Source organism: Bombina bombina, unplaced genomic scaffold (genome assembly GCF_027579735.1).
Source record: "Bombina bombina isolate aBomBom1 unplaced genomic scaffold, aBomBom1.pri scaffold_1129, whole genome shotgun sequence".
Lineage (NCBI taxonomy): Eukaryota > Metazoa > Chordata > Amphibia > Anura > Bombinatoridae > Bombina > Bombina bombina.
In genome coordinates this window covers 17,282-43,605 of record NW_026510736.1, presented here as the reverse complement: position 1 = coordinate 43,605, position 26,324 = coordinate 17,282, and the positions used below count along the sequence as shown (strand labels likewise).

Genomic DNA, 26,324 nt, shown 5'->3' with positions numbered 1-26,324 from the left:
GTGTCAAAGAATTTCAGTGAAGTCTTCCAGAAATTAGTACCAGGTGGAAAAGCCACTCTGGTTATGAAGAAGGGAGATGTGGAAGGAAGTCAGTCTCAAGATGAGGGAGAAGGAAGCGCTGAAAGTGAGAAGGGTTCCAGCTCACAGAGTAGCGTGCCATCAGTTGACCAGTTTACTGGAGTCGGCATCAGGGTAAGTTTTTGTGTTTTGGATATGTTAAGAAGTTCTTATATACATGTGCACACTGTTTGTCTTTTGCATTAACACTTATGAATTGTGAAAAACTAAGCTGTGCTGAACTGAAACTCTTGCACAAGTTAGCCATTGTTTTATGCATGTGACATTCGCCACTAAAGACAGACCTGCATATGTTATGGTTCATTTGCATGTTAGAACTTGCAATAATCACAAGATTGCTCACATCTGGTCTGGCAGTTTGTTTCTCATATATATGGTGTGGTGTTCACTATATGCTCTCTGAATTTTTAAAACTAAAAATGTTCTTATGTTTTTCGGAGCCAGCCTTAAAAAAACAGAAACTCTGGCATTGAACTTGGTCTGTTATCTGAGACGTCTTTCACACAGGAAGAAACCTATAGTAAAATCGTAATTTTTTTTTTTTAGGTGCCCATTGTATACCTTTCTTTCCATGTAATTTAATTCTAAATTGTGACAACTGCATTGCATAGATGGTAACCTTACATCCTATGTCCTCTTTCTCAGTAGTCCATAGGTGGAAAAAACTGCTCATAGCATTTGTTCTTGCTGTGTTGTCACTAGAGACAATCAGTTTATTTTAGGCAGTTAGTAGTCTTACTAAATAAAGTGTATGCTGTACAACTCGTTTTCCTTTCTACTTAAGATACCTGTTTTGTCTTTATACTAGCCTGCATTTTAAGGGGCAGTCTCGTAGAATGGTTTATTGTTAAACATGCTTTTTCTATGACACTGAATTTAACTCCTGCAAAGAAACGTTTTTCACATATTGCTTTGGATAAAGATCTAGATGAACTGGTCAGAAGCACTCATACAAACTTGCTTTATTCATAGACTGCATTCTCAGCTGGAGTAGCATGGGACTTTCTGTGTGGCTATGCTGTTTAACAAAAAAATTATTTCTCCAACATAGGTGTGTCCGGTCCACGGCGTCATCCTTACTTGTGGGATATTCTCTTCCCCAACAGGAAATGGCAAAGAGCCCAGCAAAGCTGGTCACATGATCCCTCCTAGGCTCCGCCTACCCCAGTCATTCTCTTTGCCGTTGTACAGGCAACATCTCCACGGAGATGGCTTAGAGTTTTTTAGTGTTTAACTGTAGTTTTTATTATTCAATCAAGAGTTTGTTATTTTAAAATAGTGCTGGTATGTACTATTTACTCTGAAACAGAAAAGAGATGAAGATTTCTGTTTGTAAGAGGAAAATGATTTTAGCAACCGTTACTAAAATCGATGGCTGTTCCACACAGGACTGTTGAGAGGAATTAACTTCAGTTGAGGGAACAGTGAGCAGAATTTTACTGCTTGAGGTATGACACATTCTAACAAGACGATGTAATGCTGGAAGCTGTCATTTTCCCTATGGGATCCGGTAAGCCATTTTTATTACAGACAATAAATAAGGGCTTCACAAGGGCTTTTTAAGACTGTAGACATTTTCTGGGCTAAATCGATTCATATATAAACATATTTAGCCTTGAGGAATCATTTTAATCTGGGTATTTTGTAAAATAATATCGGCAGGCACTGTTTTGGACACCTTATTCTCTAGGGACTTTCCCTAATCATAGGCAGAGTCTCATTTTCGCGCCGGTATTGCGCACTTGTTTTTGAGAAGCATGACATGCAGTCGCATGTGTGAGGAGCTCTGATACATAGAAAAGACTTTCTGAAGGCGTCATTTGGTATCGTATTCCCCTTTGGGCTTGGTTGGGTCTCAGCAAAGCAGATACCAGGGACTGTAAAGGGGTTAAAGATAAAAACGGCTCCGGTTCCGTTATTTTAAGGGTTAAAGCTTCCAAATTTGGTGTGCAATACTTTTAAGGCTTTAAGACACTGTGGTGAAATTTTGGTGAATTTTGAACAATTCCTTCATACTTTTTCGCAATTGCAGTAATAAAGTGTGTTCAGTTTAAAATTTAAAGTGACAGTAACGGTTTTATTTTAAAACGTTTTTTGTACTTTGTTATCAAGTTTATGCCTGTTTAACATGTCTGAACTACCAGATAGACTGTGTTCTGAATGTGGGGAAGCCAAGGTTCCTTCTCATTTAAATAGATGTGATTTATGTGACACAAAATTTAGAGAAAATGATGCCCAAGATGATTCCTCAAGTGAGGGGAGTAAGCATGGTACTGCATCATCCCCTCCTTCGTCTACACCAGTCTTGCCCACTCAGGAGGCCCCTAGTACATCTAGCGCGCCAATACTCCTTACTATGCAACAATTAACGGCTGTAATGGATAATTCTATCAAAAACATTTTAGCCAAAATGCCCACTTATCAGCGTAAGCGCGACTGCTCTGTTTTAGATAATACTGAAGAGCATGAGGACGCTGATGATATTGTTTCTGAAGGGCCCCTACACCAGTCTGAGGGGGCCAGGGAGGTTTTGTCTGAGGGAGAAATTTCAGATTCAGGGAAAATTTCTCAACAAGCTGAACCTGATGTGATTACATTTAAATTTAAGTTGGAACATCTCCGCGCTCTGCTTAAGGAGGTGTTATCCACTCTGGATGATTGTGAGAATTTGATCATCCCAGAGAAACTATGTAAAATGGACAAGTTCCTAGAGGTCCCGGGGCCCCCAGAAGCTTTTCCTATACCCAAGCGGGTGGCGGACATTGTAAATAAAGAATGGGAAAGGCCCGGTATACCTTTCGTCCCTCCCCCCATATTTAAAAAATTGTTTCCTATGGTCGACCCCAGAAAGGACTTATGGCAGACAGTCCCCAAGGTCGAGGGGGCGGTTTCTACTTTAAACAAACGCACCACTATACCCATAGAAGATAGTTGTGCTTTCAAAGATCCTATGGATAAAAAATTAGAAGGTTTGCTTAAAAAGATGTTTGTTCAGCAAGGTTACCTTCTACAACCGATTTCATGCATTGTCCCTGTCACTACAGCCGCGTGTTTCTGGTTCGATGAGCTAGAAAAGGCGATCACTAGTGATTCTCCTCCTTATGAGGAGATTATGGACAGAATCCGTGCTCTCAAATTGGCTAATTCTTTCACCCTAGACGCCACTTTGCAATTGGCTAGGTTAGCGGCGAAAAATTCTGGGTTTGCTATTGTGGCGCGCAGAGCGCTTTGGTTGAAATCTTGGTCAGCGGATGCGTCTTCCAAGAACAAATTGCTTAACATTCCTTTCAAGGGGAAAACGCTGTTTGGCCCTGACTTGAAAGAGATTATCTCTGATATCACTGGGGGTAAGGGCCACGCCCTTCCTCAGGATAGGTCTTTCAAGGCCAAAAATAAACCTAATTTTCGTCCCTTTCGTAGAAACGGACCAGCCCCAAGTGCTACGTCCTCTAAGCAAGAGGGTAATACTTCTCAAGCCAAGCCAGCCTGGAGACCAATGCAAGGCTGGAACAAGGGAAAGCAGGCCAAGAAACCTGCCACTGCTACCAAGACAGCATGAAATGTTGGCCCCCGATCCGGGACCGGATCTGGTGGGGGGCAGACTCTCTCTCTTCGCTCAGGCTTGGGCAAGAGATGTTCTGGATCCTTGGGCACTAGAAATAGTCTCCCAAGGTTATCTTCTGGAATTCAAGGGGCTTCCCCCAAGGGGGAGGTTCCACAGGTCTCAATTGTCTTCAGACCACATAAAAAAACAGGCATTCTTACATTGTGTAGAAGACCTGTTAAAAATGGGAGTGATTCATCCTGTTCCATTAGGGGAACAAGGGATGGGGTTCTACTCCAATCTGTTCGTAGTTCCCAAAAAAGAGGGAACGTTCAGACCAATCTTAGATCTCAAGATCCTAAACAAGTTTCTCAAGGTTCCATCGTTCAAAATGGAAACCATTCGAACAATTCTTCCTTCCATCCAGGAAGGTCAATTCATGACCACGGTGGATTTAAAGGATGCGTATCTACATATTCCTATCCACAAGGAACATCATCGGTTCCTAAGGTTCGCATTCCTGGACAAGCATTACCAGTTCGTGGCGCTTCCTTTCGGATTAGCCACTGCTCCAAGGATTTTCACAAAGGTACTAGGGTCCCTTCTAGCGGTGCTAAGACCAAGGGGCATTGCAGTAGTACCTTACTTGGACGACATTCTGATTCAAGCGTCGTCCCTTCCTCAAGCAAAGGCTCACACGGACATAGTCCTGGCCTTTCTCAGATCTCACGGATGGAAAGTGAACGTAGAAAAGAGTTCTCTATCTCCGTCAACAAGGGTTCCCTTCTTGGGAACAATAATAGACTCCTTAGAAATGAGGATTTTTCTGACAGAGGCCAGAAAAACAAAACTTCTAAACTCTTGTCAAATACTTCATTCCGTTCCTCTTCCTTCCATAGCGCAGTGCATGGAAGTAATAGGTTTGATGGTAGCGGCAATGGACATAGTTCCTTTTGCACGCATTCATCTAAGACCATTACAACTGTGCATGCTCAGTCAGTGGAATGGGGACTATACAGACTTGTCTCCGACGATACAAGTAAATCAGAGGACCAGAGATTCACTCCGTTGGTGGCTGTCCCTGGACAACCTGTCACAAGGGATGAACTTCCGCAGGCCAGAGTGGGTCATTGTCACGACCGACGCCAGTCTGATGGGCTGGGGCGCGGTCTGGGGACCCCTGAAAGCTCAGGGTCTTTGGTCTCGGGAAGAATCTCTTCTACCGATAAATATTCTGGAACTGAGAGCGATACTCAATGCTCTCAAGGCTTGGCCTCAGCTAGCAATGGCCAAGTTCATACGGTTTCAATCAGACAACATGACGACTGTTGCGTACATCAACCATCAGGGGGGAACAAGGAGTTCCCTGGCGATGGAAGAAGTGACCAAAATCATTCAATGGGCGGAGACTCACTCCTGCCACCTGTCTGCAATCCACATCCCAGGAGTGGAAAATTGGGAAGCGGATTTTCTGAGTCGTCAGACATTACATCCGGGGGAGTGGGAACTCCATCCGGAAATCTTTGCCCAAATTACTCAATTGTGGGGCATTCCAGACATGGATCTGATGGCCTCTCGTCAGAACTTCAAGGTTCCTTGCTACGGGTCCAGATCCAGGGATCCCAAGGCGACTCTAGTAGATGCACTAGTAGCACCTTGGACCTTCAAACTAGCTTATGTATTCCCGCCGTTTCCTCTCATCCCCAGGCTGGTAGCCAGGATCAATCAGGAGAGGGCATCGGTGATCTTGATAGCTCCTGCGTGGCCACGCAGGACTTGGTATGCAGATCTGGTGAATATGTCATCGGCTCCACCATGGAAGCTACCTTTGAGACGAGACCTTCTTGTTCAAGGTCCGTTCGAACATCCGAATCTGGTCTCACTCCAACTGACTGCTTGGAGATTGAACGCTTGATCTTATCAAAACGAGGGTTCTCAGATTCTGTTATTGATACTCTTGTTCAGGCCAGAAAGCCTGTAACTAGAAAAATTTACCACAAAATATGGAAAAAATATATCTGTTGGTGTGAATCTAAAGGATTCCCTTGGGACAAGGTAAAAATTCCTAAGATTCTATCCTTTCTTCAAGAAGGATTGGAGAAAGGATTATCTGCAAGTTCCTTGAAGGGACAGATTTCTGCCTTGTCTGTGTTACTTCACAAAAAGCTGGCCGCTGTGCCAGATGTTCAAGCCTTTGTTCAGGCTCTGGTTAGAATCAAGCCTGTTTACAAACCTTTGACTCCTCCTTGGAGTCTCAACTTAGTTCTTTCAGTTCTTCAGGGGGTTCCGTTTGAACCCTTACATTCCGTTGATATTAAGTTATTATCTTGGAAAGTTTTGTTTTTGGTTGCAATTTCTTCTGCTAGAAGAGTTTCAGAATTATCTGCTCTGCAGTGTTCTCCTCCTTATCTGGTGTTCCATGCAGATAAGGTGGTTTTACGTACTAAACCTGGTTTTCTTCCGAAAGTTGTTTCTAACAAAAACATTAACCAGGAGATAGTCGTGCCTTCTTTGTGTCCGAATCCAGTTTCAAAGAAGGAACGTTTGTTGCACAATTTGGATGTTGTTCGCGCTCTAAAATTCTATTTAGATGCTACAAAGGATTTTAGACAAACATCTTCCTTGTTTGTTGTTTATTCTGGTAAAAGGAGAGGTCAAAAAGCAACTTCTACCTCTCTCTCTTTTTGGATTAAAAGCATCATCAGATTGGCTTATGAGACTGCCGGACGGCAGCCTCCTGAAAGAATCACAGCTCATTCCACTAGGGCTGTGGCTTCCACATGGGCCTTCAAGAACGAGGCTTCTGTTGATCAGATATGTCGGGCAGCGACTTGGTCTTCACTGCACACTTTTACCAAATTTTACAAGTTTGATACTTTTGCTTCCGCTGAGGCTATTTTTGGGAGAAAGGTTTTGCAAGCCGTGGTGCCTTCCATTTAGGTGACCTGATTTGCTCCCTCCCTTCATCCGTGTCCTAAAGCTTTGGTATTGGTTCCCACAAGTAAGGATGACGCCGTGGACCGGACACACCTATGTTGGAGAAAACAGAATTTATGTTTACCTGATAAATTACTTTCTCCAACGGTGTGTCCGGTCCACGGCCCGCCCTGGTTTTTTAATCAGGTCTGATAATTTATTTTCTTTAACTACAGTCACCACGGTATCATATGGTTTCTCCTATGCAAATATTCCTCCTTTACGTCGGTCGAATGACTGGGGTAGGCGGAGCCTAGGAGGGATCATGTGACCAGCTTTGCTGGGCTCTTTGCCATTTCCTGTTGGGGAAGAGAATATCCCACAAGTAAGGATGACGCCGTGGACCGGACACACCGTTGGAGAAAGTAATTTATCAGGTAAACATAAATTCTGTTTTCGCCACTGATTACACTGTAACTTGTAAATATTTTTGTAGGTTTCATTCACCGGAAAGCAAGCAGAAATGAGAGAAATGCAGCAGCTGTCTGGTGGACAGAAATCGCTGGTTGCTCTGGCACTTATTTTCGCCATCCAGAAGTGTGACCCTGCTCCATTTTACCTTTTTGATGAAATTGACCAGGCACTGGATGCTATGCACAGAAAAGCTGTGTCAGGTAAACTATTTGGGATTTACAGAATATTTTGCTATCCAGTTTATTTAAAGGACTATGCAGTAGAATTGCATAATAAACAAGTGCATATTAAAAAAACAATGATTTAACACCTACTCTGAATTTCAAATAAGCAGTAGATATTTTTTTTTTCTCACAAATTTATTTTCTCTCCCATTTTCCTGCCCCCTGTATAATGTGATAGACATCATCCAATCACAGATTAGTATATTTATACCCTGTGAGCTTCTGCACATGCTCAGTAGGATCTTGTTCCCCCGAAAGTGTGAATATAAAAAGACTGTGCACAATTTGATAATGGAAGTAAATCGGAAAGTGTCTTAAAACTGCTGCTCTTTCTAAATCATAAAAAATTATTTTGACTTGAGTGTCCCTTTAAGGAATATGAAGAGACCATGTAAAGCAGCCTTTTCAGATCTTTCAACAATCTAGATGTCCTTTTGATTTATTAAAAAAAAAAGATAAAAGCAGGATTCTCTCTTAATCCCTTCGCAACAGACTGCCATACCCTGCACATTGGGCGTTGCAAAGGCATCCAGGGCTTTAGGAATGCGGGTCTTGCCAACAGAGGTGAGACTGCACTCCTATAGCCCTGGAAGCCCATGTAGCAGCTGAAAAGTGGTTAATATGATAATATATATATGCTTCAAGGTTTTATTCTAAGCTCATTAGAGTCCTCCACTTTGTTTAAATGGAATGAGCCATACAGCTTCTAAATGTATTTAGTGGGCCGCGGGTTGTCTGATCATGATAGGCCAGTTCACATAATATCATTCAACAAGGGGACTGGAGACATATTGGCAATATAAGCAATAACATCTACATAGACCATGGGTAAAGCTGATTCTTGCTGCTTTGCGGCTCTTTTATACTGTGCTATCTAGAGACCACACAATCTAATTAGTAAGATTACTATTTTCAAAGTAGACCTCCTCTCATGGAGTTCTCTATAGAGCAAATGTACCCGCTACTTTTTCAACTCTAATTCAGTTGGATTATTGACAATAAAGTCAAATTTCAAGGGGAAAAAACATGTTTGATTATTTCTGAGTCTCCTCCTACATCCTAACATACTTTTACTAATCTTGCATTTTATTGTTTTTGCAAATAGGGCAGTTTATCTGTTTATAATTTAAATAGAATTTACATGTAGTGTTTCTTTCAAGTAAAATGATGATCTTAATACAGTGGACTATATTATGATTCCAATAACTGGATGTGGTGTTTTTTTATCTTCTCCATGTGTGTTTCTTTCCCTAGATTATTTTTTTATTTGTGCAAAGCTGATATTTGTTTTTTTATTATTATTATTATTATATCAGGTCATCCATTTTAATTAGGCCTCGATTCAGTGCCATCAGCATTCTTTTTTTTATTTCCCCTCCAGAATTCAGCTTGGGCATGACCCATGTGCAGTGCTGCCATGGTGACAAAACATAAAACTGATATAAACTTCACAAATTGGTTGTAAACCCTGGCTTAATTACTTGGATGTCAATCTTTGTTCAGTATCCGGCTGTAATAGGGGTGTATTGGGTGATGAGGTAAGGGAAGCTTGGAGTTTGTCCTGTTGGCTAAAGGAAGTTAGTTGCCTATTTGTATTACTCCAATGATTACTTCCTGAAAGTCTAATTATTTCTCTTGTAAGGTGTATCCAGTCCACGGATCATCCATTACTTGTGGGATATTCTCATTCCCAACAGGAAGTTGCAAGAGGACACCCACAGCAGAGCTGTCTATATAGCTCCTCCCCTAACTGCCATATCCAGTCATTCTCTTGCAACTCTCAACAAACATGGAGGTAGTAAGAGAGAAGTGGTGAAATGTAGCTGTTATTTTGCTTCAATCAAAAGTTTATTATTTTTAAATGGTACTAGAGTTGTACTATTTTGTCCCAGGCAGAAACTAGAAGAAGAATCTGCCTGTGATGTCTATGATCTTAGCAGGTTGTAACTAAGATCAATTGCTGTTCTCACACATGACTGAAGAGAGAGATAACTTCAGCGGGGGAATGGCGTGCAGGTTATCCTGCTATGAGGTATGTGCAGTTAAGATTTTTCTAGAAGATGTGAATGCTAGAAAATGCTGCTGATGCCAAATTTATGTAAGGTAAGCCTGGATACAGTGATTTAATAACGACTGGTATCATGCTTACTTTCTGAGGTAATACTCTTTTATATTTACAATATAAATCGTTTGCTGGCATGTTTAAACGTTTTTATATATACTTTGGTGATAAAACTTTATTGGGGCCTAGTTTTTTCCACATGGCTGGCTTAAATTTGCCTAGAAACAGTTTCCTGAGGCTTTCCACTGTGTTACTAGGCCCACAGCAAGGCTGTGGCAGTTTGGTGTGACTGTTAAAAAACAGTTTTTTTTATCCGTTTTTTGAACTAAGGGGTTAATCACCCATTTGCAAGTGGGTGCAATGCTCTGTTAACTTATTATACACACTGTAAAAAATTTGTTTCTCTTAAAGGCACAGTACCGTTTTTATATTTGCTGTCCATCTGTCCAAAGGTATGACCTTTCGCAGGCCAGATTGGACAATTGTAACGACAGATGCCAGCCTTCTAGGTTGGGGTGCAGTCTGGAACTCCCTGAAGGCTCAGGGATCGTGGACTCAGGAGGAGTCACTCCTTCCAATAAACATTCTGGAACTAAGAGTGATATTCAGTGCTCTTCAGGCTTGGCCTCAGCTAGCGACAATGAGGTTCATCAGATTTCAGTTGGACAACATCACGACTGTGGCTTACATCAACCATCAAGGGGGAACAAGGAGTTCCCTAGCGATGTTAGAAGTCTCAAAGATAATTCGCTGGGCAGAGATTCACTCTTGCCACCTATCAGCTATCCATATCCCAGGTGTAGAGAACTGGGAAGACAGACTTTTCATCCGGGGGAGTGGGAACTCCATCCGGAGGTGTTTGCACAATTGGTTCATCGTTGGGGCAAACCAGAACTGGATCTCATGGCGTCTCGCCAGAACGCCAAGCTTACTTGTTACGGATCCAAGTCCAGGGACCCCAAGGCAACATTGATAAATGCTCTAGCAGCGCCTTGGTCCTTCAACCTGGCTTATGTGTTTCCACCGTTTCCTCTGCTCCCTCGTCTGATTGCCAAGATCAAGCAGGAGAGAGCATCGGTGACGCAGTACTTGGTATGCAGATCTAGTGGACATGTCATCTTTTCCACCATGGACTCTGCCGTTGAGACAGGACCTTCTACTTCAAGGTCCTTTCAACCATCCAAATCTAATTTCTCTGAGGCTGACTGCCTGGAGATTGAACGCTTGATTTTATCAAAACGTGGTTTCTCCAAGTCAGTCATTGATACCTTAATTCAGGCACGAAAGCCTGTCACCAGGAAAATCTATCATAAGATATGGCGTAAATATCTTTATTGGTGTGAATCCAAGGGCTACTCATGGAGTAAGGTCAGGATTCCCAGGATATTATCTTTTCTCCAAGAAGGATTGGAGAAAGGATTGTCAGCTAGTTCCTTAAAGGGACAGATTTCTGCGCTATCCTTTTGCACAAGCGTCTGGCGGATGTCCCAGACGTTCAGGCATTTTGTCAGGCTTTAGTTAGAATCAAGCCTGTGTTTAAACCTGTTGCTCCACCTTGGAGCTTAAATTTGGTTCGTAAAGTTCTTCAGGGGGTTCCGTTTGAACCTCTTCATTCTATAGATATCAAACTTTTATCTTGGAAAGTTTTTTTTTGATAGCTATTTCCTCGGCTCGTAGAGTTTCCGAGTTATCTGCCTTACAATGTGATTCTATATTCCATGCAGATAAGGTAGTTCTGCGTACCAAACCTGGGTTTTTACCTAAGGTGGTATCTAATAAGAATATAAATCAAGAGATTGTTGTTCCGTCTTTGTGTCCTAATCCTTCTTCAAAGAAGGAACGTCTATTACACAATCTGGACGTGGTTCGTGCTTTAAAGTTTTACTTACAAGCTACTAAAGATTTTCGTCAAACATCTGCTTTGTTTGTGGTCTACTCTGGACAGAGGAGAGGTCAAAAGGCTTCGGCAACCTCTTTCTTTTTGGCTAAGAAGCATAATCCGCTTAGCCTATGAGACTTCTGGACAGCAGCCTCCTGAAAGGATTACAGCTCATTCTACTAGAACTGTGGCTTCCACATAGGCCTTTAAAAATGAGGCTTCTGTTGAACAGATTTGCAAGGCGGCGACTTGGTCTTCGCTTCATACTTTTTCAAAATTCTACAAATTTTATACTTTTGCTTCTTCGGAGGCTATTTTTGGGAGAAAGGTTTTACAGGCAGTGGTACCTGCCTTGTCCCTCCCTTCATCCGTGTACTTTAGCTTTGGTATTGGTATCCCACAAGTAATGGATGATCCGTGGACTGGATACACCTTACAAGAAAAAACATAATTTATGCTTACCTGATAAATTTATTTCTCTTGTGGTGTATCCAGTCCACGGCCCGCCCTGTCATTTTAAGGCAGGTATTTTTTAATTTTAAACTACAGTCACCACTGCACCCTATGGTTTCTCCTTTCTCTGTTTGTTTTCGGTCGAATGACTGGATATGGCAGTTAGGGGAGGAGCTATATAGACAGCTCTGCTGTTGGTGTCCTCTTGCAACTTCCTGTTGGGAATGAGAATATCCCACAAGTAATGGATGATCCGTGGACTGGATACACCACAAGAGAAATAAATTTATCAGGTAAGCATAAATTATGTTTTTGCAGAGCAGGTCAGAGAAGGTGCTCCGCACAGGGCGTTCTGGTGTGTAATGCTGAGAAATCTCCTTAATCGTGCACCTTGTGAAATATCTTTATTTCTGCAGATATGATCATGGAACTCGCTTCTCATGCCCAGTTTATTACAACAACTTTCAGGCCTGAACTGTTGGAATCAGCTGACAAGTTCTATGGTGTCAAATTTAGAAATAAGGTAAACTAAAAGTTTTGCTACTTGTGTGCATAATTACCTGTACATTTAACAGTGTGTATTACATTCTCTTCAAATACAAAATGTTAAACACTGTCAAAAATTTATTTTCTTAAACTGTTCCAAATCTACATGTCAACATCCTTTGCTAATAGAATGTCTAAATTTCTCCCATACTTTTGGGTGTTTTTGTATTTAACTGTAGAATAGAGACCAGGACATTATAATACATCTGTTTGTCCATTAAACAAGTCTACTGCTCAGGTTTTCCTCAACTAGTGGATGAAACGTTGAACATGTAGTGGAAGGGGAAATTGCTATGTGTCTCTTACATTCAAGGATAAGGGCATTTAGGTTAACAAATATAATTTGTACCTTGTATGCAACACGTTAATTGATTCTTTCGCTTTAACATTAACCTTTAGTGCCCCACTAGAAAATCTTATCTGTGCTGTAGAGGTTTTGTTTCCATTACTCTGAAACATTATATAGTGTAATTGGACATATGCTGTATCAAATAGCACTCCCTCTTTACTTGGCCTCTCGCAAGTATCTGCTGTGCTCAAGTCTAATACAAAGTTTACAAATGCTTCTAAAATGCCAGACTTGACGATTGAATGGCAAGGTTACAAGCTTTTTGGTATCTTTTGCTATTACACATTTATTGAAATGATATAGAAAATTACATTGTTCATTTTTCAGAGTGTAAAATTAAAAAAAATAAAGGGACAGTCTACAATAGAAATGTTATGGTTTTAAAAGCACCATAATCCCTTTATTACCCATTCCCAAGTTTTGCATAAACACAGTTATATTTATATACTTTTTACCTTGTATCTAAGCCTCTTCTGACAGCCCCCTGATTACATGATGTTTTAGTTATTATCTATTGACTTGCATTTAGTACTGTGTTGTGTTAACTCTTAAAGGGACAGTAAACCATAAAAAAAAATGTTATATAATTCTGCACATAGTGCAGAATTATATAACATTATAATAGCGCAAACATTGTAAAACCAAATTTCCCCTTTGAATTTAAAAAATAACTGCTGTTTTACAGACACGCTCTCTGTGATCTTCTGAGCGGGTCTGTTTTTTTTTTTCAAACAGCGCATCGGGCCAGCTGTATAGTCACAGCCCGGCCCGACCGCGCCATAGCACTAAGTGCAGCTCGCTCCTGCTCTGTCAGGCATCAGGAGCGAGCTGCACTTAGTGCTATGGCGCGGTCGGGCCGGGCTGTGACTATACAGCTGGCCCGATGCGCTCAGTAAAAACAACAGACCCGCTCAGAAGATCACAGAGAGCGGGTCTGTAAAACAGCAGTTATTTTCTCCTGTTAAGTGTAGTCAGTCCACGGGTCATCCATTACTTATGGGATTATATCTCCTCCCTAACAGGAAGTGCAAGAGGATCACCCAAGCAGAGCTGCTATATAGCTCCTCCCCTCTACGTCATACCCAGTCATTCTCTTGCACCTAACTAATAGATAGGACGTGTGAGAGGACTGTGGTTGTTAAACTTAGTTTTTATTTCTTCAATCAAAAGTTTGTTATTTTAAACAGCACCGGAGTGTGTTGTTTTTTCTCAGGCAGCATTAGAAGAAGAATCTACCTGAGTTTGTGTATGATCTTAGCGGTCGTAACTAAGATCCATTTGCTGTTCTCGGCCATTCTGAGGAGTGAGGTAACTTCAGAACAGGGGACAGCGGGCAGGGTTCACCTGCAAGGAGGTATGTTGCAGTATATTATTTTCTAAGGAATGGAATTGACTGAGAAAATACTGCTAATACCGATGTAATGTAAGTGCAGCCTTAAATGCAGTAGTAGCGACTGGTATCAGGCTGATATGTATGTATGTTTACACTGAGGTATTTCTGGGGAATGGAACTTCACTAAGAAAATACTGTATACATTTAACTTATCTTTGAGCCTCCACTGCAGTGAAAGCGACTAGCAGCAGGCTTATTAATAACATTTCATAATTTTATTTTTTAAACGTTTACTGGCATGTTAATCGTTTTTCTATGAGGTACTTGGTGATAAAACTTTTTGGGCATTATTTTTCCACATGGCTGTCGTTTATTTATGAATAAAATCAGTTTACTGAGCTTCCCCACTGTTGTAATATGAGTGGGAGGGGCCTATTTTGGCGCTTTATTGCGCAGTAAAAATTCAGTCACAGTCTTCCTATTCTTCCTCCATGATCCAGGACGTCTCTACAGAGCCCAGGGGTCTCCAAAACTAGTTTTGAGGGAGGTAATCACTCACAGCAGACCTGTGAGACTGTGTTTTTGACTGTGATAAAAACGCTTAAAAATTGTTATCCGTTTTTGGGTATTAAGGGGTTAATCATCCATTTGCTGGTGGGTGCAATCCTTTGCTAACTTAATGCATTTACTGTGAAAATTTGGTTGCTATAACTAATTTGGTTCATTGTTATTTCAACTGTGACAGTTTTTTTGTGCTTCTTAAAGGCACAGTAACGTTTTTTTATATTGCTTATAAATTTATTTGAAAAGTATTTTCCAAGCTTGCTAGTTTCATTGCTAGTTTGTTTAAACATGTCTGACACAGAGGAATCTCTTTGTGCAATATGTTTAAAGGCCAATGTGGAGCCCAATAGAAATTTGTGTACTAATTGTATTGATGCTACTTTAAATAAAAGCCAATCTGTACAAGTAAAGAAAATTTCACCAGACAACGAGGGGGAAGTTATGCCGACTAACTCTCCTCACGTGTCAGTACCTTCGTCTCCCGCTCAGGAGGTGCGTGATATTGTGGCGCCAAGTACATCAGGGCGGCCCTTACAAATCACTTTGCAAGACATGGCTAATGTTATGACTGAAGTATTATCTAAATTGCCAGAATTTAGGGGTAAACGAGACCACTCTGGGGTGAGAACAGAGTGCGCTGATAATAATAGAGCCATGTCTGATACTGCGTCACAATTTGCAGAACATGAGGACGGAGAGCTTCATTCTGTGGGTGACGGATCTGATCCAAGTAAACTGGACTCAGACATTTCAAATTTTAAATTTAAGCTTGAGAACCTCCGTGTATTACTAGGGGAGGTATTAGCGGCTCTGAATGATTGTAACACGGTTGCAATTCCAGAGAAAATATGTAGGCTGGATAAATATTTTGCGGTACCGACGTGTACTGACGTTTTTCCTATACCTAAAAGGCTTACAGAAATTGTTAACAAGGAGTGGGATAGACCCGGTGTGCCTTTTTCACCCCCTCCTATATTTAGAAAAATGTTTCCAATAGACGCCACCACACGGGACTTATGGCAGACGGTCCCTAAGGTGGAGGGAGCAGTTTCTACTCTGGCTAAGCGCACCACTATCCCGGTGGAGGATAGCTGTGCTTTTTCAGATCCAATGGATAAAAAGTTAGAGGGTTACCTTAAGAAAATGTTTGTTCAACAAGGTTTTATATTACAACCCCTTGCATGCATTGCGCCTGTCACGGCTGCGGCGGCATTCTGGTTTGAGTCTCTGGAAGAGACCATTAGCTCAGCTACATTGGATGAGATTACAGACAAGCTTAGAGTCCTTAAGCTAGCTAATTCATTTATTTCTGATGCCGTAGTACACTTAACTAAACTTACAGCTAAGAACTCCGGATTCGCCATTCAAGCGCGCAGAGCGCTGTGGCTTAAATCCTGGTCAGCCGATGTGACTTCTAAATCTAAATTGCTTAACATACCTTTCAAAGGGCAGACATTATTCGGGCCCGGTTTGAAAGAAATTATCGCTGACATTACTGGAGGTAAGGGCCATGCCCTGCCTCAAGACAGAGCCAAACCAAGGGCTAGACAGTCTAATTTTCGTGCCTTTCGTAACTTCAAGGCAGGAGCAGCATCAACTTCCTCCGCTCCAAAACAGGAAGGAACTGTTGCTCGCTACAGACAGGGCTGGAAACCTAACCAGTCCTGGAACAAGGGCAAGCAGGCCAGAAAACCTGCTGCTGCCCCTAAGACAGCATGAAGTGAGGGCCCCCGATCCGGAAACGGATCTAGTGGGGGGCAGACTTTCTCTCTTCGCCCAGGCTTGGGCAAGAGATGTCCAGGATCCCTGGGCGCTAGAGATCATATCTCAGGGATATCTTCTGGACTTCAAAGCTTCTCCTCCAAAAGGGAGATTTCATCTTTCAAGGTTGTCAGCAAACCAGATAAAGAAAGAGGCGTTTCTACGCTGTGTACAAGACCTTTTACTAATGGGAGTGATCCACCCAGTTCCGCGGTCGGAACACGGACAAGGGTTTTACTCAAATCTGTTTGTGGTTCCCAAAAAAGAGGGAACCTTCAGACCAATCTTGGACTTAAAAATCCTAAACAAATTCCTAAGAGTTCCATCGTTCAAAATGGAAACTATTCGGACAATCTTACCTATGATCCAAAAGGGTCAGTACATGACCACTGTGGATTTAAAGGATGCCTACCTTCACATACCGATTCACAAGGATCATTACCGGTATCTAAGATTTGCCTTCCTAAACAGGCATTACCAGTTTGTAGCTCTTCCCTTCGGGTTAGCTACGGCTCCAAGAATCTTTACAAAGGTTCTGGGCTCTCTTCTGGCGGTACTAAGACCGCAAGGAATTTCGGTAGCTCCGTACCTAGACGACATTCTGATACAAGCGTCAAGTTTCCAGACTGCCAAGTCTCATACAGAGTTAGTTCTGGCATTTCTTAGGTCGCATGGGTGGAAGGTGAACGTAGAAAAGAGTTCTCTATTGCCACTCACAAGAGTTCCCTTCTTGGGGACTCTTATAGATTCTGTAGAAATGAAAATTTACCTGACAGAGGACAGGTTAACAAAACTTCTAAATGCTTGCCGTGTCCTTCATTCCATTCAACACCCGTCAGTGGCTCAATGCATGGAGGTAATCGGCTTAATGGTAGCGGCAATGGACATAGTACCTTTTGCTCGCCTGCATCTCAGACCACTACAATTGTGCATGCTAAATCAGTGGAATGGGGATTACTCAGATTTGTCCCCTATGCTGAATCTGGATCAAGAGACCAGAGATTCTCTTCTATGGTGGCTTTCTCAGCCACATCTGTCCAGGGGGATGCCCTTCAGCAGGCCAGATTGGACGATTGTAACAACAGACGCCAGCCTGCTAGGTTGGGGCGCTGTCTGGAATTCCCTGAAGGCTCAGGGATCATGGACTCAGGAGGAGAGACTCCTTCCAATAAACATCCTGGAATTAAGAGCAGTTCTCAATGCCCTTCTGGCTTGGCCTCAGTTAGCAACTCTGAGGTTCATCAGGTTTCAGTCGGACAACATCACGACTGTGGCTTACATCAACCATCAGGGAGGGACAAGGAGTTCCCTAGCGATGATGGAAGTCTCAAAGATAATTCGCTGGGCAGAATCTCACTCTTGCCACCTGTCAGCGATCCACATCCCAGGCGTGGAGAACTGGGAGGCGGATTTCCTAAATCGCCAGACTTTTCATCCGGGGGAGTGGGAACTTCATCCGGAGGTATTTGCCCAACTGCTTCGGCGTTGGGGCAAACCAGATCTGGATCTCATGGCGTCTCGCCAGAACGCCAAGCTTCCTTGTTACGGATTCAGGTCCAGGGACCCGGGAGCGGTTCTGATAGATGCTCTGACAGCACCTTGGGTCTTCAACATGGCTTATGTGTTTCCACCCTTCCCGATGCTTCCTCGACTGATTGCCAAGATCAAACAGGAGAGAGCATCGGTGATTCTAATAGCGCCTGCGTGGCCACGCAGGACCTGGTATGCAGATCTAGTGGACATGTCGTCCTGTCCACCATGGTCTCTGCCTCTGAGACAGGACCTTCTGGTTCAGGGTCCTTACAAACATCCAAATCTAATTTCTCTGAGGCTGACTGCATGGAGATTGAACGCTTGATTCTATCAAAGCGTGGATTCTCGGAGTCAGTGATTGATACCTTAATACAGGCTAGGAAACCTGTTACCAGGAAAATTTACCATAAAATATGGCGTAAATACTTGCATTGGTGCGAATCCAAGAGTTACTCATGGAGTAAGGTTAGGATTCCTAGGATATTGTCTTTTCTACAAGAAGGTTTAGAAAAGGGTTTATCTGCTAGTTCGTTAAAGGGACAGATCTCAGCTCTGTCCATCCTTTTACACAAACGTCTGTCAGAAGTTCCAGACGTTCAGGCTTTTTGTCAGGCTTTGGCCAGGATTAAGCCTGTGTTTAAAACTGTTGCTCCGCCATGGAGCTTAAACTTAGTTCTTAACGTTTTACAGGGTGTTCCGTTTGAACCCCTTCATTCCATTGATATCAAGCTGTTATCTTGGAAAGTTCTGTTTTTAATGGCTATTTCCTCGGCTCGAAGAGTCTCTGAGTTATCGGCCTTACATTGTGATTCTCCTTATCTGATTTTTCATTCAGACAAGGTAGTTCTGCGTACTAAACCTGGGTTCTTACCTAAGGTAGTCACTAACAGGAATATCAATCAAGAGATTGTTGTGCCATCATTGTGCCCTAACCCTTCTTCAAAGAAGGAACGACTTCTGCACAATCTGGACGTCGTCCATGCCCTGAAATTTTATTTGCAGGCAACTAAAGATTTTCGACAAACTTCTTCCCTGTTTGTCGTTTATTCTGGACAGAGGAGAGGTCAAAAGGCTTCGGCTACCTCTCTCTCCTTCTGGCTTCGTAGCATAATACGTTTAGCCTATGAGACTGCTGGACAGCAGCCTCCTGAAAGAATTACAGCTCATTCTACCAGAGCTGTGGCTTCCACTTGGGCCTTTAAAAATGAGGCCTCTGTTGAACAGATTTGCAAGGCTGCGACTTGGTCTTCACTTCACACCTTTTCAAAATTTTACAAATTTGACACTTTTGCTTCTTCGGAGGCTGTTTTTGGGAGAAAGGTTCTTCAGGCAGTGGTTCCTTCCGTGTAAAGGTCCTGCCTGTCCCTCCCGTCATCCGTGTACTTTTAGCTTTGGTATTGGTATCCCATAAATAATGGATGACCCGTGGACTGACTACACTTAACAGGAGAAAACATAATTTATGCTTACCTGATAAATTCCTTTCTCCTGTAGTGTAGTCAGTCCACGGCCCGCCCTGTTTTTACGGCAGGTCTAAATTTTAAATTAAACTCCAGTCACCACTGCACCCTATAGTTTCTCCTTTCTCGTTTGGTTTCGGTCGAATGACTGGGTATGACGTAGAGGGGAGGAGCTATATAGCAGCTCTGCTTGGGTGATCCTCTTGCACTTCCTGTTAGGGAGGAGATATAATCCCATAAGTAATGGATGACCCGTGGACTGACTACACTACAGGAGAAAGGAATTTATCAGGTAAGCATAAATTATGTTTTTTAAATTCAAAGGGGAAATTTGGTTTTACAATGTTTGCGCTATTATAATGTTATATAATTCTGCACTATGTGCAGAATTATATAACTTTTTTTTATGGTTTACTGGCACTTTAAATGACTTGTTGTACGTGAACACATTGTTATCTATATGGCCCACATGAACTTGCAGTCTCTTGTTGTGAAAAGGAAATATAAAGCATGTGATTAAAAGGCGGCCTGCAGGGGCTTAGAAATAGGCAGAAATTTAGAGGTTTAAAGATTTATAAAGTGTACTAATCTAACAATGTTGGTTATGCAAAGCTGAGGAATAGGTAGTAAAGGCATTATCTATCTTTTTAAACAATAACAATTTTAGTGTAGACTGTCCCTTTAAATTAACTATCATCAAATGTACTTCTTTCTTTTGGTATCCTTGTTTAACTTTTTTTCCAAGAGGGCAAACTGATGTAGGCAGAGGGACATGCATGTGTCTTGAGCTTGATTTGGCAATTGTGCTTGCAACAATGTTTGTAACAATGTTATACATACAGTTCTGAAGACACATGCACACCCCTGAGCTTTACCTCAGTATGCTCTCACAGATAGGAACTAAGTTTCAACTAGGGATACCAAAAGGTAAATTTCAAAATAGCAGTAAATTGTATTTTTTAAAGCTGTACGCTCTGTTCCATGTCTCTTTTAAATCTTAACCCCTTAAAGTGATATTAAATCCAAGTGTATCAAAAACGCTTGGATTTACCATCACTAAAAATAAGCATTACATTCAGTCATCACTTACTAAAAAAACGGTGTTACACTCACCCTATCTGTGCGGCAAGTAAATCTCTAAAATCAGCACCTCCAGCTGCCCATGGCATGGCGTTCTTCTCCAATGAGGTGACGTTTTCAGCTCTAAACAAATAGCCATGCTATTATGTCATTTGACACGCACGGCAAGACCTGCACTCCTCTAGCCATACAATCCCTTAACGACCAGCGATGTACATGGTATGTCGCGGTCATTAAGGGGTTAAGTGTTATAACTCATCTAGGATAGCTTTTAAAGATTTGCAATATTATATCATAATGTAGTATGCGTTTTTGCTTTCATCATAAACCAAAAAATAACTACATCATTTAGCAGCTATACTTATTGTTACTTTGTGTGTTCCTACAGGTGAGTCATATTGATGTGATCACAGCAGAACAGGCCAAGGACTTCGTTGAGGACGATACAACGCACGGCTGAATGACCTTCAGATCATTTCTTTAGGAGATGTTGTACAGATTGTTAACTGTTGTTGAACAGACACTGGGTTATGTATATTTAAAGATAAAATATTTTGCCCTTGTTTAGATAGGATGTGAAAAGCTGTTTTAACACATTGACCTGCAGGCTTAAATATTTTGTACTATGAGCTATAGCATCCATTTTACGTTTGTTTGCAATGTGCTTTTATACAATGCCAGTTACTTTTGTCCTCTGTGCCTATCCTAACTATGCGTCTTTTGACAGTATCCCTTTGCTGTTTTAATATTTTTTGAAAGTGTATTTTCAATTCCTGATATTTCCGTTCTGCCTTTGTTTTCTTTTAAATAGCTTCAATAAAACTGGATTTTATGTCAGTTCGTAATGCCCCCTTGTGATCAGTAAAACAATAAATAATCCTTCTGATTGTCTCTTTACAAGCTACGGCCACTTAAGTGCCAAGAATAATCACCTTTTAGATTTCAAATGGCTCCACTTGTAGTTTCAGACAGCTAGCGTTTAAAGTTCGCCCAGCATATCTTCATAGTGCTCATTACTGTCCAGGGCACATGGGGCTTCTGTAGCTGACAGCTTCGGCTTATCAGTGCTTTCAATAGCTAATATAACATTCCTGAAGTGCACAGACCATCTCATTGAGTTCTCTTCTCTCCTACTACAGCCAAAGAATGTTTAGCTTTTAGATACGAATTATGACAATCATGTTAATGCTTTTTTAATTGTTTAGTTACTCTATATTGTGCGTGCTCAAAAGCATAACATGTACATTTCAGCAATAAATTTGCTTAAGTTAAGTTGTCTTATGTGCATGAGTACTCGGATAGGTGAGAGGTAGAAGGAAATGTTACATTTCTTGCTTCAAAAAAATGGCAGGGGGCCACAGGAAAGTATAGAGTAAATGCATTCTGTACCCAGGGCATCTGAAACCCAATTGTGCCTTAACCCCTTCGCTACCTGGAATTTCAGAGAAAAACTTGCCAAATTGTTGGCATTTCTGTTATCATTCCATTTAAACAGAAATAGAGCCTTGTGTTTTTGTTTTGTTTTTACCTATCAAAACTATATTTCTTTCCTATGACATGGAGAGTCCACGACATCATTCCAATTACTAGTGGTATATTCAACTCAGGAGGAGGCAAAGAGCGAGCACCCCAGCAAAGCTGTTAAGTGTAACTGCCTTACCCATAACCCCCAGTCATTCTCTTTGCCTCTGTCAACGGAGGTTGTGCAAAGTCAGTGTCTGAAGATAATTTGTCCTTTTATGGGTATTTTCCCTGCGAGCAAGGACTGGGGTCTTGCTGGGTCCACGTCAATCTCTTGAGTAAGAGTAGGTGGCTTTTAGCAGTTAAAAGGCGGCGAGGTAGTCTTTGCTTTACTTCTAACACTTTGCTACACCTTTACAGAAAGACAGAGTTGGTGACTCTGTTCTTTCTTTTCCTACAGGGAGTGAAGTACCTGCCACACCTAAGGATCAGCATCTGCCCTGCACTTGGATCTAAGTTAAGTGCCTTTGCCTTCTAGGTACAGAAGGATAGCAGCATTTAAGAGGGTAATCTTCATTATCCGATCCTTTCTTTGGGACTTAATACTCCTTAATAATTAAGGATTCATATTGAGGACATGGCACTTGAGTATTTTTATACAGTATGCGACTCAAATATGTGGAGTTCACTTGGCCAGGGGATTTCATGGGTTAACGGTAAAGGACTTACTTTATTAGTTACCTACTATATAAGTATGCTTCTAGGTTTAGAGGCTTATATATATCTTTTTCATTGTTGGGACTTATATTAAACAGTTTTATTAATGTTTTTTTAAACTGCAAGTTTCTTCGTGCTCTTTTTAGAGATGTGTATTTTTCTGTGACACAGTTTTATTTCTGTTTGACGCTCACGTGGCGACCGCATTTCCGCTTTTACAGGGCGGAACGGTTGGAGAGTGTTTTGTGCAGCCGTCTTTGACTCACTACTACAGAGTTGCTCTTACTAGTTGGACACTTTTTCTGGCTGGTAGGCCATTTGAATCAAATACAAGTATTTAATATTTAACTGTAGGATTAAAATATTTTTTTTTTAATATTTCTTTTTAAAGACACGATGAGTTAACGGATCATCTTCATTACTTATGGGATATTCACCTCCTGGTCAGCAGGAGGAGGCAAAGAGCACCACAGCAGAGCTGTTAAATAGCTCCTCCCTTCCCTCCCACTCCAGTCATTCTCTTTGCCTACGTTAGTGATAGGAAGAGGTAAAGTGAGGTGTTAGAATATATTCTTCAATCAAGAGGTTTTTTTATTTTTAAAGTAGTGCAGGATTGTGCTGCTTTGTTCTAGGGTGTAGCCGTAGTCCATATCAGTCTCTTCAGTAGAGCTCTTGGTGGCTTTAGAGCAATGGGAACTGGTGGGACATAATTCTCACTGCGCCTCCCATGCATTTATGCTGCCCTTATCCTGATGGCCTAATCAAGTCTAACTCGGGCCTTATCATTTTCCACAGGGCTATAGGAGGGAGAGGACCTCTTAAACCTGTTGGGCTGTCCTGCTGTCGGACAGCATTAAGGTAAGTGCAGACTTTTTATTCTGGGGGATAAATACAGACTCAGAGGAAAAGTGGGCACTTTAATTATACCTTTACTACATATAAGGCTCAGAAATGGAGCCTTTGATATGGGACTTCAGGCTCTCTATGCATGGAGGGTGTTTTTTATGGCAGCTTACGTACAGGCACTGGGGCTGGGGGTAAAGCTTTGTCACTATTGGTTTTATTTTTATGAAAAGAAAGCTGGTCGGTTGTGTATATGTTAACGCCCACGATTGGCGCGCTTCAGACTTCCTTAGAGGAGAGCCATATTACACTGCGCAGTTTTCAACTAGTCTGGTATCCTTAGACGTTCCGGTTTAGCTGTGGGGCGACTCTGCTCTAAAACTAGCAAGGACAGTTGAAGTTTAAGTATCGCTCTGGAACCGCATGGTTTTTCAAGCAGAACAAGCATGCGGTTGTTAGCGCTCTACCGCTGGGACATTGCAGTGAGACCGGTCGGCAGGTAGGCGCCTCAGCAGAGCTGCTGAGGCGTAGTGTCTGACTGTTGTGAAAAAAGCAGGAAGATAGTTTTATATTTAAAATTTAAAGGCACAGTATCTTGTTAGACATTCAAAATTTATAGGTATTCTGTTTAAATTTTGTAAACACACTTTTTTTTTTCCTGCAGTAAAAAAGTTCAGTTTTAAATTTTAAAGGGCCAGTAACATTTTTTTGTAATAAAAAATGTTTTACTTTTTTTTTTGATTGTTACATTATTTTCTGTTCTTTAATATGGATTTAGAAGCTGTGCAAAATGTTACTTGCACCATGTGTTTGGATGCCAATGTGGAACCACCAATTCCTTTTTGTCCCTCATGTATTGAGAGGGCTTTAAGCTATAGAGAGAAACATTTTTATGAACAAAATTTTTCAAAAGTGGATGCTTCTCAGGAGTCTAATGTTGATGAGATTCAGAGTATGCCGCAGCTTTCTCCCCAAGCATCCCAATCTTTAACGCCCGCACAAGCAGTGCCCTGTACTTCTACTCTAGCACCTGCTGGAGTTACCTTAAAAGACATAGCTGCACTTATGTCTTCCACAATTTCTGATGTGTTGTCTGCTTTTCCTATGCTACAAGGCAAATGTAAGAGGAAAGACAACCATGTGGTCAGTGAGGTTTCTGATGCCATGGTGGAAATCTCGGATGTACCCTCCCAGGGAACTGAGATGAAGGGTATAGAGGTCCTATCGGAAGGTGAAATTTCAGACTCAGAGAGTTCCTTACCTTTGACTGATTCAGAGGTTGTCTCAGGTTTAAACTAGAACACCCCCGCCTGTTACTCAGGGAGGTTTTGGTTACTTTAGACGACTGTGATTCCACAGTAGTGGTCGCTCCTGCAAAGTCGAGTAAATTGGACAGATATTTCAAAGTTCCTTCTTACTCAGATGTTTTCCCGGTGCCTAAGCGAGCTTCGGAGATTGTTTCTAAGGAATGGGAGAGACCAGGTATTCCCTTCTCTCCTTCTATTTTCAAAAAGATGTTTCCTATAGCTGACGCTGTCAGGGAAGCTTGGCAAACGGTTCCTAAGGTGGAAGGGGCTATTTCCACCTTAGCCAAGCGAACTACTATTCCTATTGAGGATAGTTGTGCTTTTAAAGACCCCATGGACAAGAAGTTGGAGGGTCTACTTAAAGATTTATGTTCACCAAGGTCTGCTATTGCAGCCGGCTGCGTGCATTGCCACTGTCACTAGTGCGGCAGCTTATTGGTTTGATGCTCTGTCTGAGTCTCTTAAGACTGAGACTTCTTTAGAGGAGATCCAAGATAGGATTAAAGCTCTGAAGTTAGCCAATGCTTTTATTACGGATGCCTCTCTGCAAATTACTACATTGGCAGCTAAGAGTTCAGGGTTCTCTATCCTAGCCCGCAGAGCCTTATGGTTAAAACCTTGGTCTGCGGATGTGTCATCCAAGTCTAAGCTTCTAGCAATTCCTTACAAGGGAAAGACCTTATTTGGACCTGGCCTGAAGGAAATTATCTCTGATATCACGGGAGGTAAGGGTCATCTCCTTCCTCAGGATAAGAGAAGTAAACAAAAAGGACAACAAAGTAATTTTCGAAATTTCAAGGGAAATTCTTTTTCTTCCTCCTCTAAACAAGAAGGAAACTATTCGCAATCTAAGCCTACTTAGAGACCCAACCAGTCTTGGAACAAGGGTAAACAAGCCAAGAAGCCTGCTGCTTAATCCAAAACAGCATGAAGGGCATGCCCCCGATCCGGGACCGGATCTGGTAAGGGGCAGACTTTCTTTCTTCGTTCAGGCTTGGGTGCGGGATGTTCAGGATCCCTGGGCTATAGAAATAGTCTCAGGGATACAAACTGGGGTTCAAAAATGTTCCTCCCCGAGGAAGATTTCTTCTTTCAAGATTATCTGCAAACCAGATAAAGAGAGGCGTTCTTACATTGTGTAAGAGACCTCTCCTCCCTGGGAGTAATTATTCCTGTTCCTGTACAGGAACACGGGCATGGTTTTTATTCAAATCTGTTTGTAGTTCCCAAAAAGGAGGGATCTTTCAGACCTATTTTAGACCTCAAGAGTCTAAACAAGTTTCTCAGAGTTCCATCATTCAAGATGGAAACTATTCGTACCATTCTTCCATTGATCCAGGAGGGTCAATTTATGACGACAGTGGACTTAAAGGATGCATATCTACATGTTCCTATCCACAGAGATCATCACAAGTTCCTAAGGTTTGCCTTTCTGGACAAACACTTTTTCAGTTTGTGGCTCTTCTTTTCGGTCTGGCCACGGCACCCAGAATTTTCACAAAGGTTCTGGGGTCTCTGCTGGCGGTTCTAAGACCGCGGGGCATTGCGGTGGCGCCTTATCTGGACGATATTCTAATCCAGGCACCATCTTGTCAACAAGCAAGGTCTCATACCGACATTGTGCTATCCTTCCTGAGAACTCACGGGTGGAAGGTAAATCTGGAAAAGAGTTCCTTAATCCCAAAGACAAGGGTGACTTTCTTGGGAACTCTAATCGATTCTAGATCTATGAGGATTTTT

The 26,324-nt window shown here is 41.9% G+C and overlaps 1 protein-coding gene across 1 annotated transcript; it reads left to right on the top strand.

Annotated features, from left to right (window-relative positions):
• On the top strand, window positions 1–21,528 carry LOC128643351 (structural maintenance of chromosomes protein 3-like; the record flags this gene model as incomplete). The annotated part of the gene is made up of 4 exons (XM_053696281.1): window positions 1–192; window positions 7,035–7,212; window positions 12,047–12,153; window positions 20,645–21,528. Coding segments are annotated over 4 exons (549 nt in total), but the record flags the coding sequence as incomplete, so codon positions are not given.
• Between the last annotated feature and the right edge of the window lie 4,796 nt (window positions 21,529–26,324).